The sequence below is a fragment of the Dromaius novaehollandiae genome, chromosome 17, assembly GCF_036370855.1.
Source record: "Dromaius novaehollandiae isolate bDroNov1 chromosome 17, bDroNov1.hap1, whole genome shotgun sequence".
NCBI classification, from domain to species: Eukaryota; Metazoa; Chordata; class Aves; order Casuariiformes; family Dromaiidae; genus Dromaius; species Dromaius novaehollandiae.
Genome location: NC_088114.1, coordinates 4,155,029 through 4,170,163, shown reverse-complemented (window position 1 = coordinate 4,170,163; position 15,135 = coordinate 4,155,029). Strand labels below are relative to the sequence as shown.

Sequence of the window (15,135 nt, the reverse complement as noted above, 5' to 3'; positions counted from 1 at the left end):
GGAAGCCTTACGGCCCCCGTGTGCCCTCAGCACCCTCTGCCTCTTGATATCCTTGACTGTCAGTTTTATATTCAGTGATGTTAGTTAGCTTTTATTTATAAAAAATTGCTTTGGGGTACCGGAGGGGTGGAGGGAGCTGCCGGTGGGCATGCCGCAGGGTGCTGGGGGCCGGCGCGCGGCCTTGGCCAAGCGGCAGCCCGTGCCACCGCCGCGCTCGCGTGTGACGGACCTTCTGCGCGCCTTCCTTCTCCTCCCCGCTGTCCGTGCGTCGTCCCCGCGCCTGGGTGTGCTTTGTGTACGGTGCCGTTGTGCGTGACGCCGATTAAAGACGTGGGAAGGCCGCTCTCTGCCTGCTTATTCGGGAGGCGCCACAAAGTCACGAAACCCCAGACATGAGCAGGAGCCAGTTTAATGGAGTTAGTTACAACAACAAACAGACCCTGGAGACCCTCTGTGCAGACCAGTCCTGCAGGACACTTGTCCTTTAACCACCACCAGTTTCCCCTTTTTTTCCTCCCCTTTATAACATTTTCTAGACTTAGGATTTTGCAATGGCGGGTGGAAACGACAACCATTTGCCTCTCAGCTGCCGTGGCCACGGGCCCCCGAGAAGGCGGCAAGGGAAGGGTGCTGGGCGCGTGCGGGAGTGTCAAGCGAGGCAGGCGGCCATGCAGTGAGACCTGCCCGCCCGGTGCTGCGCGGTGGCCGGCGCTCCCAGCCCCACGGGAGGAGGCTGGATAAAGCTCGCGGTGGTTCGGGCCCACCAGTCCCGGGGGGAGGTGGCGCATGGCGGCTTCGTGGCCGGCGCAGAGCACGGCTGCTCCTCTGAACCACGAGGGCGAGCGCACATGGGCCGACAAACCCGAAAAGCAGCCGGATGAGCCCAAGGCAGAGCCAGATCCAGCCGGGCCGCGGCCACCAGCAGGCCCTGGAGGGCAGGTGTGGCAGCCAGCTCCGTGTTTCGGCCCCTCTCCGGCACGCATCCTGCCCGCGGGGCGGGATCCTGAGGCGCAGCGCAGAGGGAGGGGAGCTGTTAAAGTCTCTCCTCCCCGTCGATAACTTACAGAGCAGAGGGAGGCTGCCTGCAGGATGGCGTCCCAGCGTGCCGCTGCCCGCCTGGGTCCAGCTCATCAGCGTGGAGGAGCCCAGCGGTGTCCAGTCCGGCGGGCGGGATGGGCCTGGCCGGGGCCGGCGCCGTCACTGCAGCATGCCCGTGCGCACCTGGAAGGCCAGCCCGTCCCCTCGGGTGGCCTGCTGTGAAGGGACGGAGAGATGCGCTCGCACCTGGCCGGTGCTGCCTTCGCGAGGCCGAAGGCCCATGGGCGCCCGTCGGGGCTCAGCTCTGCCGGCAGAGCCGCCCGGGGGTCCCCCGAGAGGCAGGACCGTGGCTTTACCCCCCCCCGCAGCTGCCATGTCCCCCTACCTTGTTGATCTCCTTGTGTCGCTCTTTGCTGACGATTTCTTCCAACACTTCTCCGTCTCCCTTAATGAGCCTGGAAGAGACACGCGGGGCTGTGAGGGCTCGTGCCAGCATTGGCCGCGGTTTCCCCACCGCAGAGCTGCTGCCCCCCTCCCTGCTTCTCCCGGCTGCTGCTCCTGCCCCAGCTCAGGCACTGGGCAGATGGGGTGGGGGGGCAGAAAACAAAATCCAGCGCACCAGCTTGCTCCCGAGCCGCTCCGGCACCGCCAGGCACGCGAGCACGCAGGTGACTCCGTGCAAGCTCGCTGACCGCCCACTCCCTGAAGCTGTACTAGGTGCGTAAATTTTTTTGGCCAAACGAAGCTGAGCTAGCACCCTGGGCTTTTCCATTAGGCTGCTGCTGGGATTAATGCCAGCACAGCCGTGGAGAAAATGCCCACGGTAACAGTGTCCCCTGCCAGGCTGCAGGGGCTCTGCTGGCAAGGACAGCTCACCAAACCCTACCAAGAAAAGAAACAAAAAATCAAAAAAACCCGACCCTTTTTAACCAAGTTTGGGTCTGGTCCTGGCTGCCCAGGAAACCGCAGAGCTACTCGGAAACAGGAGGTAGCTGGGGCCTGAAAGCTGGCTGCACTGGGGAGCACCTCGCCCAGCGAATCCCCGGCTGTGCCGGGGTGGGGACGACGGGGATTTAATGGCCTGCGCAAGGTGCCTCGCAGGGACGTGACCTCTGCCGCACACCTCCCCCAGCCCCGCAGGCTGCCTGCTATTTTAAGGCTGGACTTGTCATACCCAATTCTCTTCAGCGTGATGTTTTCCCCTTGCCGGGAGGATGCAGTTTATTAAAAACTGGGTCATTTCTGTTTGGTAGCTAAACGAGCTTCAGTTTGACTGTAACCCCAGGGGAAGTGTTCGCTCCCGCCCCACAGGCACGAGGGGCATCCTGGGGCCGAGCGTGTGGGCGGCTGGGACCGGCGGGTTTAGGGTCTGAAAGCCAAGTGCAGCAGTGCAAGGAGGAGCCAGGCGCGTCTCCGCTTTGCCCCCTGGTTGCTGTCAGAGGCCCCGGTTGTCCCTACGCCCAGTGGCTCTAATGCGCACCGCGAGCACTTGGTGCTGTGCCCCGTGGCCTCAGCACCCGGCAGGAGCAGGCCACCGCCGGACATGGCAGCCACTTCACCCTGCCTATAAACCTCAGCCCTTCTCGCCCCTTGGCAGCTCTCCTAAGCGAAGCCAAACAGATCTTTTAATGCCAACTCTGGCCTTTCTGGACCACACTGCCCTGGTGGGTGTCATTCCCACAAGGGAACAAGAGCCGAGGGTGAACGGCCCAGCGCTCCTGCTGAGGGTGACAGGTCCCAGGGGAGCTGGCCAGGCACTGGGTGCCTGCGGATCGCCCAGCTCCCTGCCACAGCCAGCCTGCCTTTCACCACGCTCCCCTGCCCAGCAGCCCCTGGAAACCACAGCTAGGCTCCTGGTGGCAATGGTTTGCCTGGTTTTGTCCGGAGCACGGAGCTCTTTGGGGTGGTGAGCCCTGGGGGAGCAGCCGGCCAGCACGGAGCTCCCTGCACGGCGCCCCAGCACAGTTTGACAATTCGGTGTTAAACATGTCACTTCTCAGGAGGTTACGCTAGGTCTGACAGGACAGGACCTGCGAGGGACCGGCTCAGGCCCTCGCTGCTGCAGGGGATCCGGCTCCGTGTGTGACCTCCAGGACCCCCCACCCGATGCAAGTGGGGACGGACAAGCTGCCTCCAGCAGGCAATGGCCTCTGCCCCAGGGGACCCTACCTGGTTCTGCCCGTTTCGGGATCCACAACTCTCCTTATGACGCTCTGCCTCGCGTCCCATTCTTCCTTCGTCATCGGCTTCATCGCCTGGATTCGGGATTTTTGCTCGTCTGTCAAAACTGAAATGAGTGAGTTGTTAGTAAGAACTGAGCTCGCGGGGCCAGCGCCCACCCGAGGGGCTCAGCCACCTCCGCGCCAAACAGCCACGGACACGGCCCTGACCCCAGCAGCACTCGAGGAGCCACAATAAACCAGGCAGAGCAACGTCAGCTCCATGTCCTCAGAGGTGGCACCAGCTTTGCCAGTTTGCTACTGCTGCCCACGTCCTTTCGTTTGGCCTCTTCATTCCCAGCTTGCATTTATAAACTAGAGCTAAATACTTAAAAAATTAATCTGTGAATGTGGCTCCTTACGTTTGCTCAGTGTGGCTTGAAGAAGGCCAAGGTACATGGGAGGGAGGGAAGTCAGGGGTTTCTCTCCGTACACAGCCCTGCAACCCCCGGACACCTCCCGCGGAGCCCATAAATGGTGGAGGCTTTTCTGCCCTAGCGCGAGCAGGAGGGACCCGCGGTATCACCTGGCCCGGAGTCCGCCAGTGCCTCCTTCTGCCACTGCTCCAGCGAGGGGCCAGGCACCGCTTCCCCCTTGGCTCGCTCCTCCTTGGCCCTCTCCTTCGACTTCTTTTTCAGTTTCTTTTTTATCCTTTTCTTCTTCCTCTTTTTGTCTTTCTGTTTCACCTGTTTCTTTTTGCTGTGCCGCCTCTTCTTTGGTTTGGCGTCACTGTCGCTGGAGTCGTCGGAAGAGGAGCTGGAGGACGTCGACGATGAGGAGGAGCTGGAGGAGGAGGAGGATGTCCCAGAAGACGACGTGCTCACCTTCCTCTTCTTCTTGGCCTTTCCTTCTTTCTTCCTTTCTGCAACACACGAGAAGAGGTTGAGCGGCCCGGCAGCAGCAGAGACGCCGGCCACCCTCTGCGTTGCACGCGGCCCCGCTCCCCCAGCCTGCTGTCCCTCCTGCTTGAGTAATGACACCCCTAAATGCCCGGGGGACCCCCCCGGTGTTGAGATGGCACCAGATGAAAGCAGGGATCCCCTCTCTTTCCTCCCCGGGGCCCTCGCTGGGCGTCTGCCCCCGGGTGACGTGGGCAACGGGGGGCTCGCAGCCCCCACCTCGCCGAGCCGACGCCGAGCTCGACCCGCGCCGGCGGGACCCGGAGCTCCGTGTCCTCGCGGGAGAGCGGCTGCCCCGCGGCGAGTCCCTGCTGCTTCTCCTCCTCCTCTTCTCCTTCCTCTCCCGCCGGCTCCGGGAGCTGCTTCGGCTCCTGCTCCGGGACCGCTTCCGGCTGCGAGCCATGGCGCCTCGGCCCTGCGGGGACAGGGCACGCGTCTCCGTCAGCCGCCACGCGAAAGCGCCCGGCCCCGGGGGGATTCGCTTCCAGAAGGGAAATGTCAATCAGAAAATAAAAATTGATAAAAGAAGCCGGTCAGGGAGGCGCGGGGAGGTTTCTGGGACTCCGCCGCTCGGGGGGACGTTGGTGGTGGGCGAGCGGGGGTCTGCGCGGGGGGCAGCTGCTGCCGCCGGCCTGGCTCGAGGGCGCAGGGTACGGGGCTCGGCCGCCCGCTCCCGCGGCGAGGGCCCCGCGCGGGGGTGCTGGCCCTGCGCGGGCCCGGCCCAGCTAAGCGGGGGCCCTTTAAGAACCGAACGTACCGTGCGCTGCCCCTTTAAGAGCCCGGCGCAAGGTGCGCTGCCCCTTTAAGAGCCCTGCCCACCCCGCCGCCTCCGGCCCGCCCTGAGGTGTCGCCACAGCGCGCATGCGCGCCCCGCTCCCGCCCCGTCTCCCGGCGCAGGTAAGGGACTCACCGCGGCTCCGGGGGACCTGTCGCTTCCGGCCGCCGGGCGGGCAGCAGCGGCCGCGCGCGTTGGTTCCGGGGCGGCGCTGGCGGCGCCCTCCGCGGCCTTTCGGCGGCTCTGGGAGGCGCGGGCCGGGCCGGACCCGGCCTGAAACCCCCCGGGAAGAGCTCCGACGGGAGAGGCTCCCCGCTGTGCCGAGGTCACCCCGCTTGGGCGGGCTCTCCTCCGGGCACGAGGAAGCCCCTCTCCGGCTGACCGTCCACGGCCGCCGTCTCTGACCTCCCCGCGCGAGTCCAGGTCGCGTCGGGCAGCGCCAGACCGTGACTTTGCTTTAAAAGCACCGGTGAGCTTAGCCTGAGCCTGACTCTGCTGAGGGCACGTTAAGCGTTATCCCAGTTTTACAAAGAGGGAAGCTGAAGTGCGAGTTGCAAAGTGAGGTCGTAAGTGAGCGAGGGATGGGAACACGAGCTGCTGCCCTGGCCTGCTGCCCCTGCTCTTGAATGAGGAGATACTGGTACATCCCAGGGCTTGGCCTGCGGAGCTGTTCGTAGCTGGGCTTTGCTGCACCCAGCTGCTGGACAAAAGGCGGCTTGGGATGATATTTCTCTTTCACGAACTTAATTTTCTTGACCTCATTCAGATGCAAATCGAAAATGCTAACATTTCCTGCTGAAGGAAATTAAGACTTCATGATTGGTTTGCCTGATATGGAAAGCAGGGGGGAAAAAAAGCCCTTTGGTGCTGATTGTGGGGTTCAGTGCACAAATATAATGGACACTTCCCTTCCCAAGATGCAATTTTAATGAGTTTTGCAAATGAAAAGCTAATCAGCACTGTATGCTAATGGCATCTCCAGCCAAAATTACAGCAGATCTGCTGGGAAGCTTAAGATCAGCACTCTTTGTGGTAATTATACTGGCACTGCTCACATCCAGCCTTTCAAAATCATTGGTTATGCTAAGTCCATACACCGTAATTACTGGAGTTGAATAAATGAATTAAAAGAGCCCCCTAGACATGTACTGGAGTATGTGTATATCAAATATACGCAATTAATTTTTACAGAGCCAAATGCAGAAGCCAAATCAAAAGATACCTGGCGTCTAATTTGTTTTATAGATGAGTCTTCCATCGGAAGCTCTGATTTCATGCCCTCGACTAGCTAGCAGTGGGACGGAGAGAACACGTGATCCTCTTAATGCATTAGTCACCAAGGGACCTCAGTGCCAAATTCAGGAGCTGCAGGCCTGCTGTGCCCAGGCTGAGATGGTTAATCTATGTTTCCACCTGTTCATGTACCTAAAGGAAGGGAATTAACCACTTGGGCTAAGACTGTATGCTCTTGCCTTGCTCTGGAAAGTTTTGTTATGTTATGTAAGAGGCAGCTCCCAGAGCTTTGTCCCTAAAGCCGATTTCTGCTTGTTCAGTTGAGATTCATGGCATCTCCGAAAGGGAAATGTCTGCTCAAAAAGAGCTGGTAGAGTCCCTGAGAGATGCTCCCCACCACCCTGTGGGAGCAGCGCTCCCTATATTACTCTTGACAAATGTTTCTGAGCCTGGACTAGGTAAAGCTCCAGCAACCTTGTTGCCGTCTAGCAACAAAAGGCTCTTCCCTTTCATCTGGAAGAGGACAGGAGTCCCTGCAAACAGGAGAGGAGCAGTAATAGTAGACTTTATTGTATGATTCTTTTCCATTTACAGAGGGACCCACATGCTGCTGTTGGCACAGAGGTCTTCACAAAAGCCAGGCAGCTTTGGTCTTTCTTGTATACCTGAAAATATTTACACAGCCTCTGCAGTGAATCAAAGTGTTAAGGCTTTCTACCTCTTCCGAACACTCTGCAGTGCCTGAGGCTCAGTGCAAGCCCAGGCGAGCCCAGGCACCAGCTCTTCGGCTGCCAAGCAGCTGGCTTCCCTAACCCCAGCAGGACTGGTTTTGTGGTGTTTGCCCAGGTGACAGCTACTTGTTACAGGACTGATGAATCCATCAAAGCATCCATTCACATGGTGTGAGAGGTTGGAAAGCAACTTTAGCCAGTTCGGTCTGGAGAAACCATACCCTGCCACCTGCTACCACAAAGAGCAGAGATTCACAGTCTCAGGCACATCGTCTTCAAGGGTCTCCGTGAACCCGTCTCCAAACCCCTCCGCTTCCACCAGGACAGGCTTCTTGTTGCACATGGGGCAAAGCTGGTTGCGGATGGCAGATGATCTCATCCAAATAATGAGGTTCCAGCGTTCCCCGGAGGCAATGGGAAGTGCCCCATGGATGTGCCCTCCTCGGTGTAACAGCCCTTGGGTTCCCACATGTTCGATCTCTATGTACTTTGGCACAGGGGTGGGATCCTGGAATGGAGGGAGGCAGATACAGCATTACATCGGGAGGTCATTGGCAGGACAATGCTCAAGCAGTTGCAATTTTCACTTGCCACCTTTTCACCCACAGCACTCAGCAAATGAAATGGAGAAGACACTGCAGCTCTGAAATGCAGTCACTTCTGCGGGGACTTGGCAGCAGTTCAGTACCACTGTTTGCAGGAAAGACATAGCCAGTACCGGGTCCAGAGGGAATTTAAACACAGTGTTTCAGTCAAAAAAGCTGGTTTATTGGTGTATCGGTGTTATTACCCCTCTCTTGCCAGGATTCCCCTGGGAATAGGGGCCACAGATTTAAATGCCTTTTGTTTCTCTCTCTCCACCCCCGGGCTCATTATTTTAGCTTTGGAAGATGGGTTGGTTTCTTTCACTCCAGTTTCTGCTGTGATAGTTGTCTACATCATCTTTTTGAATTGGCTGCAATTAGTGTAACTGTTGAGAACTTTTTCTGTAGCAGAAAAGGTTCATGTATAATCTCTGCATTTAAAGAAAGAGGGGGAGAGGGCAGAGTGGTTTTGACTGTCAGAAGTGAATAATTTTTTGGGGTTTTGTTTTAGATTAGGTAGAAGTTGGCTAACTTTTCTTACTGGCAGCTCCCTATTCATTCTATCTACAGGCTTCTCTAGACAGAAATCTAAGCTGCAGTCGAAGAAAAAATAATTCTAATTGTTCTAATTCTAAGAGTTTAATTAATAACACTCCTTTTAACACAACTACTTGCAGCTTCCTGAAACAGTTACACGTTTGAAACTGGGGAGGGTGGCAGGGAATAGGATCAGGGTGCAAATTAGGAAGATGCTCAGTACCTGGCGGAAATCCCCAAAGTACAAGTTGCCTTCTGTGAACTCTTTTCCCAGTGAAACATTTAAGGTGACTTCTGCATTGTCATAGTGAGAGCTCAAATCCAGATCTTCGTGTAGCGAGTACTTGACCACAAAGGCTTTGTGGCTGTCCAGACAAGCACCCCCCAAGTCAGGATAGAGCAGTGCCGTTATGGGCTGCAAATATTTTTCACGCAGGGGTGTGATGAAGGTTTCGTCCATCCCAAGCTCATTTAGCAAAACCTGTCCCAAAGAGAGAGGAGATGGGAACAGCTGACCAGCAACTAGGCTGCATCTGCTGCTTCACCCGCGCTGCTGCAGAGCTGTGTCTTATTCTTCAACCCTGCTACTTGCTCAGATGAAAAACTGAAGAGCAAAGGCTCCAGCTACACACAAAGGAATGGGGGTAAAGGTGGAAAGTGATGGTGAATAGACAGTGAGTAAGATCAAAAGTGGAGTGTTCATTTAAAAACAGTCCTTGATTTAAAAGGGTATTGCTTAAGTACAACATGCTCTTTGCTCTGAGATATCAGCTCCCATCCCCCTTCCCTGCTTTGCCCTGTCCTTTTGTCTCTGGACAAGTAATACACATATCCTCAGCCCTTTCACTTGGAAGGAGGCTATACTCAAATTATGCTGTACTCAAATATGCATGTTTTGGAGGGAAGGTATGTGAAGAAAGGAGGTAAACAGAGGCTGCTCATGAACACTTCCCCTAAAAAAGAACAAGAGCCAGTGACTCCTACCCCATAGTTATTCATTGTGTTGGGCCTGCCTTTGGGCATGTCCGACTGCTCAAAGGTTTCCAGCTCTTCAACAAAGGCTTGGCAGAACTCCTCTGTGAACACCGGGAGTCGATAGATCCTCTTATCTGTCAGAAGGAGGGAGATACTGCTCAGTGGGGAGAACAACAGGAAAAAAAGGACCTGGCTGTCACACTGCCTATGTAGATAGTGCTGATATCTGTGAGAATGCAGCACCCGCACGCTTCACCTTGTGCTCAGGCTGCTCGAAGGGCTGGCACCGTTCCTGGGACAGGTTCTGGGATGTATCTGTTGTCCATACCAGCCCTTTGCTTCCTGGCTTTCCCATCCAGTCAGAAGACCGGGCACTGATTTAAATGCCTGCTGTAGGTGCCAAGGAAATGCCTCAAGAGGGTCCACAAGCTCTGGAGGGAGGATACTGCATCAACAGTTCATCCCAGGCAGTCCAAACACAGCCTTGTGGATGAATGGGAGTCAAGGTCATTTAGGGGATGGGGGGATTCACTTGCCCGGTGTCAGCCTTCCGGGAGGGCCGTTTTGTGTGTGGCCTTTCAGGGTAGGGCCCCACAGGTCTGTATGGGGGGGAGAGGGCTCAGTATTAAGGATAGAAGAGCTTAAATAAAGACTGCATGAAAAGACTGTATGCCTGGCAACCATTCCTTGGACAAATAACCACCGGGAGCCCTGAAAATACATGCCTGTCCTCCCTCCCCTCCCTTGCTGCCTTGAGAAAAGGGGACAACTTTGCAGCAGCTTCCCCTCTACATTTTTATAGTGTTTCTTGTAGGGAAAGAGCTTCATGGATGTCACCAGGGAAACAGAAAACCAAGATCTCTTTTAAAAAGACTGAAATCTAGACTGAAAATACTCCAGTTCTGACTAACCAAAGGAGATTGTCTGAAACAGTAAAGCACTTAGGGAGGGAAAACCAAGCCCCCAGGCTAATAAGGCTCCTTCAGTAGGCTTTTTTTGTGAGCTCATGATACAACCAAAACCGCAGCCCTGCTGCAGGTAGATGTCTCTGGTGAGACATCAGCAGACTGGGGCTGGAAAACCAGAAAACAGGATCTCATCCAGAGTGTAGCTGCTGCACACTACTGCCTCTCCAGAGACTCTTATCAGGCAGAAAAATAACATCCTGCTTGTTTTGGTTGTGTATCAGAACTCATATTCAAGACAGGGCTTGAAAATAGCTGTCATCACCGAAGCTGCAGTGTCACACTGGGAGTTCATTGCTGCTGACGGGTTGTTTCCTTTACCTGCGAAGGACTCAGTGTAGTGCAGCAGGCCATCGAGATGAGCATCTGGTGATGTGCAGTATCTCACAATTTCTAGAAACTCTGGGGCCAGGAATGAATCCTTGCGTCAAGAGGAGGATGATAAAAATACACAGAAAAACAATTAGCTCATGCAGGCTTTTACAACCCAACAAGGAAACAGGCTTTCAGACAGCCATGGGAAACTATGTAGAGTCTAGGGACCAAGGCTGATGGCCCTACTTGGGTTATTTATAATGACAGGAAATGCAGAATGTTACTTGTGGTTTTTGGGGTGGTTTAGGTAAGCTGCTGCTTGCTTGCATTCATGGGTGTTTCTAAGTATAACTGGCCAGATTTATCCTTGGCACGATGGGAAAAGAGCCTGGCTGGCATTATGGGCACGTAGCAGGTAAGTGCAAAGTCATTCTTAATAGAGTTAGCATTTTGTCATGGCCTAGGCACAACAGAGTGGTTAGGCTCTGCTGTGGATGCTTCCCCACAAAACTGTGATGGACAACAGCAGAACTTGCTACTAGAGCATTGTGGAGCCATAAGTCTGTGAGAACTTCTCTGCGTGCCACTGCTGATCTGTGGTAATTACCCAGCTGGGAAGTCTCTGGTCTTGCAAACATACCGAAATTGAGTTCAGAGCAGCCCACAACAAGGAAGGCTAGCTTGCAGCCATCTGGGGTGTACACATGCAAGCAGCCTGCTGCCGCCCCTCGGCTGATACCAGGAACTTGGCTATGTTAAGCTCCTAAATGCTGATTTCCTTTGGTTGTTCCTGAGACTCCACTCACCCTGGTTGCTGTGGTGAGGCTTTAGGCCTAAATTACCCATGGTTTTCTGAGCCCAGTTCCCAGGCTGGGGCAGCTTTAATAAATAATTTCCCTTATCTGGCTGTAAACCAGGCAGAATCTTGCCTGGAGAATATGCTAGGCTGTGACAGTCATTTTGCTTTTAAATCAGTCCAGAACTGTGAACGATACTGAGGAGAAGGCGGCTTCCTATTGCAAAAACAAACTTTCTAGCAATTCCTTGGGTGCAAGACAGATTCCATACGTACTGCCTACCTGCAGAACGTACACTTCTGGGTGTTTTGGTTTGTAACACTGTGAAATGATGGCTTTCCGTTCCACTGACTGATGAATTAACTGTTTTCTTCTCTGCACTTCTGCCTCAACCTGGAATAAACAACAGGGCATCTTGTTAGACGAGCAAAGGCTGGCTGCACCTAAAACAATTCCAGGAACTTGCTCGGTGATTTAAGCCAGCTATTTTTGTTCAGGGCACCTCCAGGAGACAGAGCTTGTGTGCCTTTGCTTTTCTGTAGTCAAGACAAGTATAATAAAGCTCTGCAAAGTCAAATGCCTAAGAGAGATTTAAGACACACTCCCACCAAGAATCTCTTAAAAAATGACTCTGAAGTCTTTCCATGGATGTGTCAAGTGGAGCTGTGAGGTTTTGACCCTTTCAAGCATTCTGACGCCCCATGAATTGCCAGCTTACACTTCAAGAGTCTGGCTCATGTTCTGGCAATATAATCATTGTCCAAAACGAAGACACTCACTAGCAGGGAGAAAGAACTTGACATGAAGGGATTACTACTAAGTGTTGTGGGGACAGGCCAATCTGTCATTTCAGAGGAAATGGCTGTAGTAAGAGCTGATTCATGCAGTTCTTCCTATTTAATAAAGCCTTGTGAGATTAATTTTAACATTCCCTAGCAAAAAAAAAAAAAAAAAAAAAAAGAGGAGTGAAACTGGAGCAGGTTCTGTGTCAGATCTCTGTCCTAGGCCTGGAAAGCCAGGCAGCTGAGTAACACAGCCCCCTGCCTCCCTCCTGTCAGAGTGCCCTGGGGGGAGCTCCTGCTGCGTGCCTGAGGCAGTGCTGCCTTCCTTGGCAGACCTCACCTGAACTCTGCAGCATTCCTGGGTAAAAGCTGCCATCTCAAGGCACTCTTTAAAAGTGGCTCACAAAAGAGGGGATGGGAGAAGAACTGGAAAACAGCTGGGAGCCAAATGACTAAAACGGAGCAGGGAGTGGTGCAGGAGTGCATTATCATAATGTGCTGAATTACAGCATTGGCGTTCAGCACGTTGTCAGCATGTGCCTTCCTGATGACATCCAGCCCTGGATTCAGGCGCCAGCATGGAATTTTTGTCTTTGGTCCCTCTCCAGCACAGGATTTGTATCCGGAAGAAGCAGGGGGAGCCTGGCCCAGTGCCTGTCTCTGGCTTTGGCAAGTCACCTTGGCTCTCGAGTGGTCACGCAAACTACCAGCCCCAAAAAGTGTCGAGTTCAGTCCAGGGTAGGTGTAAACACTCCATATACACAGAGGGAGCTGCTCAGAGGGAATCCCGGAGGAGAGGTTCGCCTCTCTGCTCCCAGGGAGGGGCAGACCCTCTCCCCTCCCCAGAGCTGCCCCGCTGCAACTCGCTGAGGGAAAAGGCACCGAAAAGCGAGGGCCCGGCCCGCTCCGCAGGGACGAATGGGCAGAACCGCCGTTACCTCCGTCAGCACCGCTCGGAAGTCCTCGTCGCTCCTGCAGCCGCGCTCCCTCAGCGCCTGTAACGGACGCGCCCCGTCACGAGCCGCCTCCCGCCTCGCAAACGCGCCCGTACGAACTACGCGAGTTCAGGCCGTTTCCAGCCTGGGCCCTGCGGCCCCGGCCCGGCTCTGGGGTGCCGGGCGGCGGCCCGCGCGCCTCCCCCCGCCCTGCCCTCGTTACCCGCCCGTGGTCGCGGCGGAGCTGCCGCTCGTCCCGGTACCGGACGTGCAGCCCATAGCGCCCCACGAACACGTTGTCCGAGAAGAAGCAGGCGCAGGCCAGGAACGGACGGGCCGCGGACATGTTTCCCGCCGGACGCCAGCGGCAGCGCGCGGCGCCGGTCCGGCTGCGGAAAGGCTCCCCCGGGGAGCGCCGCGCGCCGCTTCCGGCCGTGCCGGCCCCAGCAAGGGGGCGTCGGCAAATTCCTAACGGGATGAGCAAACGCGGGGGCTTGAAACGTGTCTCTTTTCTCCAATTTTCATGCATTTGTGGTAACTTTAAGGACTTGCGCTTGCCCCGCGGCGAGGACGGCGTCACCGCGGGGGGGCCTGCCCGGTGCGGCGGCGGCCGCGCCGCGATATTCGCAGACGGTCCCTGAGCGCCACGGCCACGCCCCCTGCTGACGTCGCGGGCGCCGCGGCCACGCCCCTCTCCCCGCCCTCCAGGTCTGGGCTTGGGCGCGCGCGCGTGGGCGGCCGTTGGGCGCGCGCCGTCAAGCGGCCGTTGGGCGGGCGGGCGCGGGGGCGCGCGCGCGGGGGGGGGCAGCCCGGCCCATGCTGGCCATGGACTCGGCGCTGCAGGTGGCCGAGGAGGAGGTGGTGGTGGCGGCCGAGTCGTGCGGCCCCAGCAGCAAGTTCGAGGACATCTACCGCCTGCTGGCCGAGGGCTGCTTCCCGCCCAGCTTCTGCTCCATCAAGAGGAAGAACCTCAAGCGCTACGCGCAGAAATTCGTCGTCGACGGTGGGGGCCCGCGTGTGGCGGCGCAGCGGCCCGGCCGGGGCCTGCCGCGGGGGCAGCGCGGGGCCCGGGCGGGCGGAGGGGGCTCGGGCAGAGGGCAGAGACGTGTGGGGAGCCCCAGCGCGGGGGTGCCTAGGGACAGGGACACCCCCACGCACCCCCGACGTGACAGCAGGTGCCTGTGGGGACGGGGACCCTCCCCCTCTCCCCGCCACGCGCAGCGCGGGGCTGCTTCGCCCTCTCTGAGGGGGAGCCCTGGGAGGTGCCTTGCTGGTACCCGCTGCCTCCCTCGGTCCCTGCTTGTGCCGTTGGTGCACAGCCTGGTGATCGCAGTGAGCCGGAGTAACGCCACGCCTAGCAGGGTAGGCCATAACTGGCCTCTGGCCTTATTGCACCAGAGGGTTTTGCACATCCCTGGGTGCAGGTAAGAGGTCCTTGGGTTTATTTGGGGATAATTCACATTTAGCTGCTTCTCCAGAGGTACTACAGAAGCTCCCAAGGCAATGGTCCCGGTTTGTTGCCTCTCACCTGTTTTCCCCACTGTGGAAAATGGCCCCTTACTTGGGACTGAATAGCTGAGGTGCCTGTGAGAGCGTGTTGTTTTAGATAAACTTCTCCAGAGTGGCTGGAGCCCAGTGGTGTGCCGCGGAGCAATAGCTCGGTTGACCACCCTCTCCCCTCTGCAGGTGGCTGCCTCTACTATGTGGGACCCAAGAAGGAGGAAAAGCGCGAGGTGATTGTGGATCCTGAACGGAGGCGGCAAGTCTTCCTGGAAAGCCATTTCACTGAAATCGGGAACCACCTGGGCCAGAAGAAGACCGTGCACAGGATTCAGAGCCGGTACTACTGGCTGGGGATTGTGAAGGATGTTGTGGACTGGGTAAGTTCAGAGCACTGACAGTGTCAATGTCAGAAGTTTTTCCCAGGATGTTCAGGCAGGAGTCCCAAATGAGCAGCTTAGAGAGCCCTAATGCAGGGATGATGTCGTTTCTAGTGCCTGTTGCTTTGAAGCCACGCACTAAGTAACTCTGCAGGTGAAACTGTTGGAGCGGCCTGAGGCAGCTGGATAGATTGGATGGCTTTCCCCTGAGCATCAGGAAACCCGCGCAGGTAGGCCTCCTCACGCAGGGCAGCCTTGGCCAGCGGGGGAGCGGGGGATTGTTTCAGACTAGCGTGGTTGGGTCTAGCTTTGGACACGCTGAATTTCTGCCAGAGCTTCTCACTTTCCTGGACTGTCGTAGTGGGAGGAGGAGCTCGGTGTTTCCACCAGCTCTCTTTGGCTGCTTCTGCCTCATCTGTTGTATTGCCAAAGGTCCCCTGCAGCAGGGCTCTGCAACACAGCGTGGTTTG

At 56.4% G+C, this 15,135-nt stretch overlaps 2 protein-coding genes and 1 long non-coding RNA gene across 5 annotated transcripts; 1 reads left to right on the top strand and 2 right to left on the bottom strand.

The window, feature by feature from the left end:
- Positions 1-393: 393 nt before the first annotated feature.
- On the bottom strand, positions 394-5,124 carry ARL6IP4 (ADP ribosylation factor like GTPase 6 interacting protein 4). Of its 2 annotated transcripts, none has more exons than XM_026114698.2 (6): positions 5,067-5,124; positions 4,376-4,571; positions 3,784-4,119; positions 3,208-3,325; positions 1,424-1,493; positions 394-1,254 (listed from the first exon to the last, which is right to left on the bottom strand). In XM_026114698.2, exons 2-6 carry the CDS (start codon positions 4,557-4,559, stop codon positions 1,198-1,200), a joined length of 765 nt encoding a protein of 254 aa, XP_025970483.2. In that variant the 5' UTR covers positions 4,560-4,571; positions 5,067-5,124; the 3' UTR covers positions 394-1,197. The 2 variants fall into 2 exon arrangements, with proteins under 2 accessions (XP_025970483.2, XP_025970482.2); XM_026114697.2 differs by lacking the exon at positions 5,067-5,124 and adding an exon at positions 4,914-5,034.
- Positions 4,988-7,755, top strand: LOC135330197 (uncharacterized). The gene is made up of 2 exons (XR_010392036.1): positions 4,988-5,053; positions 6,759-7,755. It is a non-coding gene; the product is annotated as an uncharacterized LOC135330197 (long non-coding RNA).
- OGFOD2 (2-oxoglutarate and iron dependent oxygenase domain containing 2) lies at positions 6,710-13,329 on the bottom strand. Of its 2 annotated transcripts, XM_026114696.2 has the most exons (7): positions 13,009-13,329; positions 12,789-12,845; positions 11,351-11,461; positions 10,278-10,377; positions 9,001-9,125; positions 8,240-8,497; positions 6,710-7,403 (listed from the first exon to the last, which is right to left on the bottom strand). In XM_026114696.2, the coding sequence occupies exons 1-7, from the start codon at positions 13,312-13,314 to the stop codon at positions 7,128-7,130; spliced, it is 1,233 nt and encodes a 410-aa protein (XP_025970481.2). In that variant the 5' UTR covers positions 13,315-13,329; the 3' UTR covers positions 6,710-7,127. The 2 variants fall into 2 exon arrangements, with proteins under 2 accessions (XP_025970481.2, XP_064378076.1); XM_064522006.1 differs by lacking the exon at positions 12,789-12,845.
- Between the last annotated feature and the right edge of the window lie 1,806 nt (positions 13,330-15,135).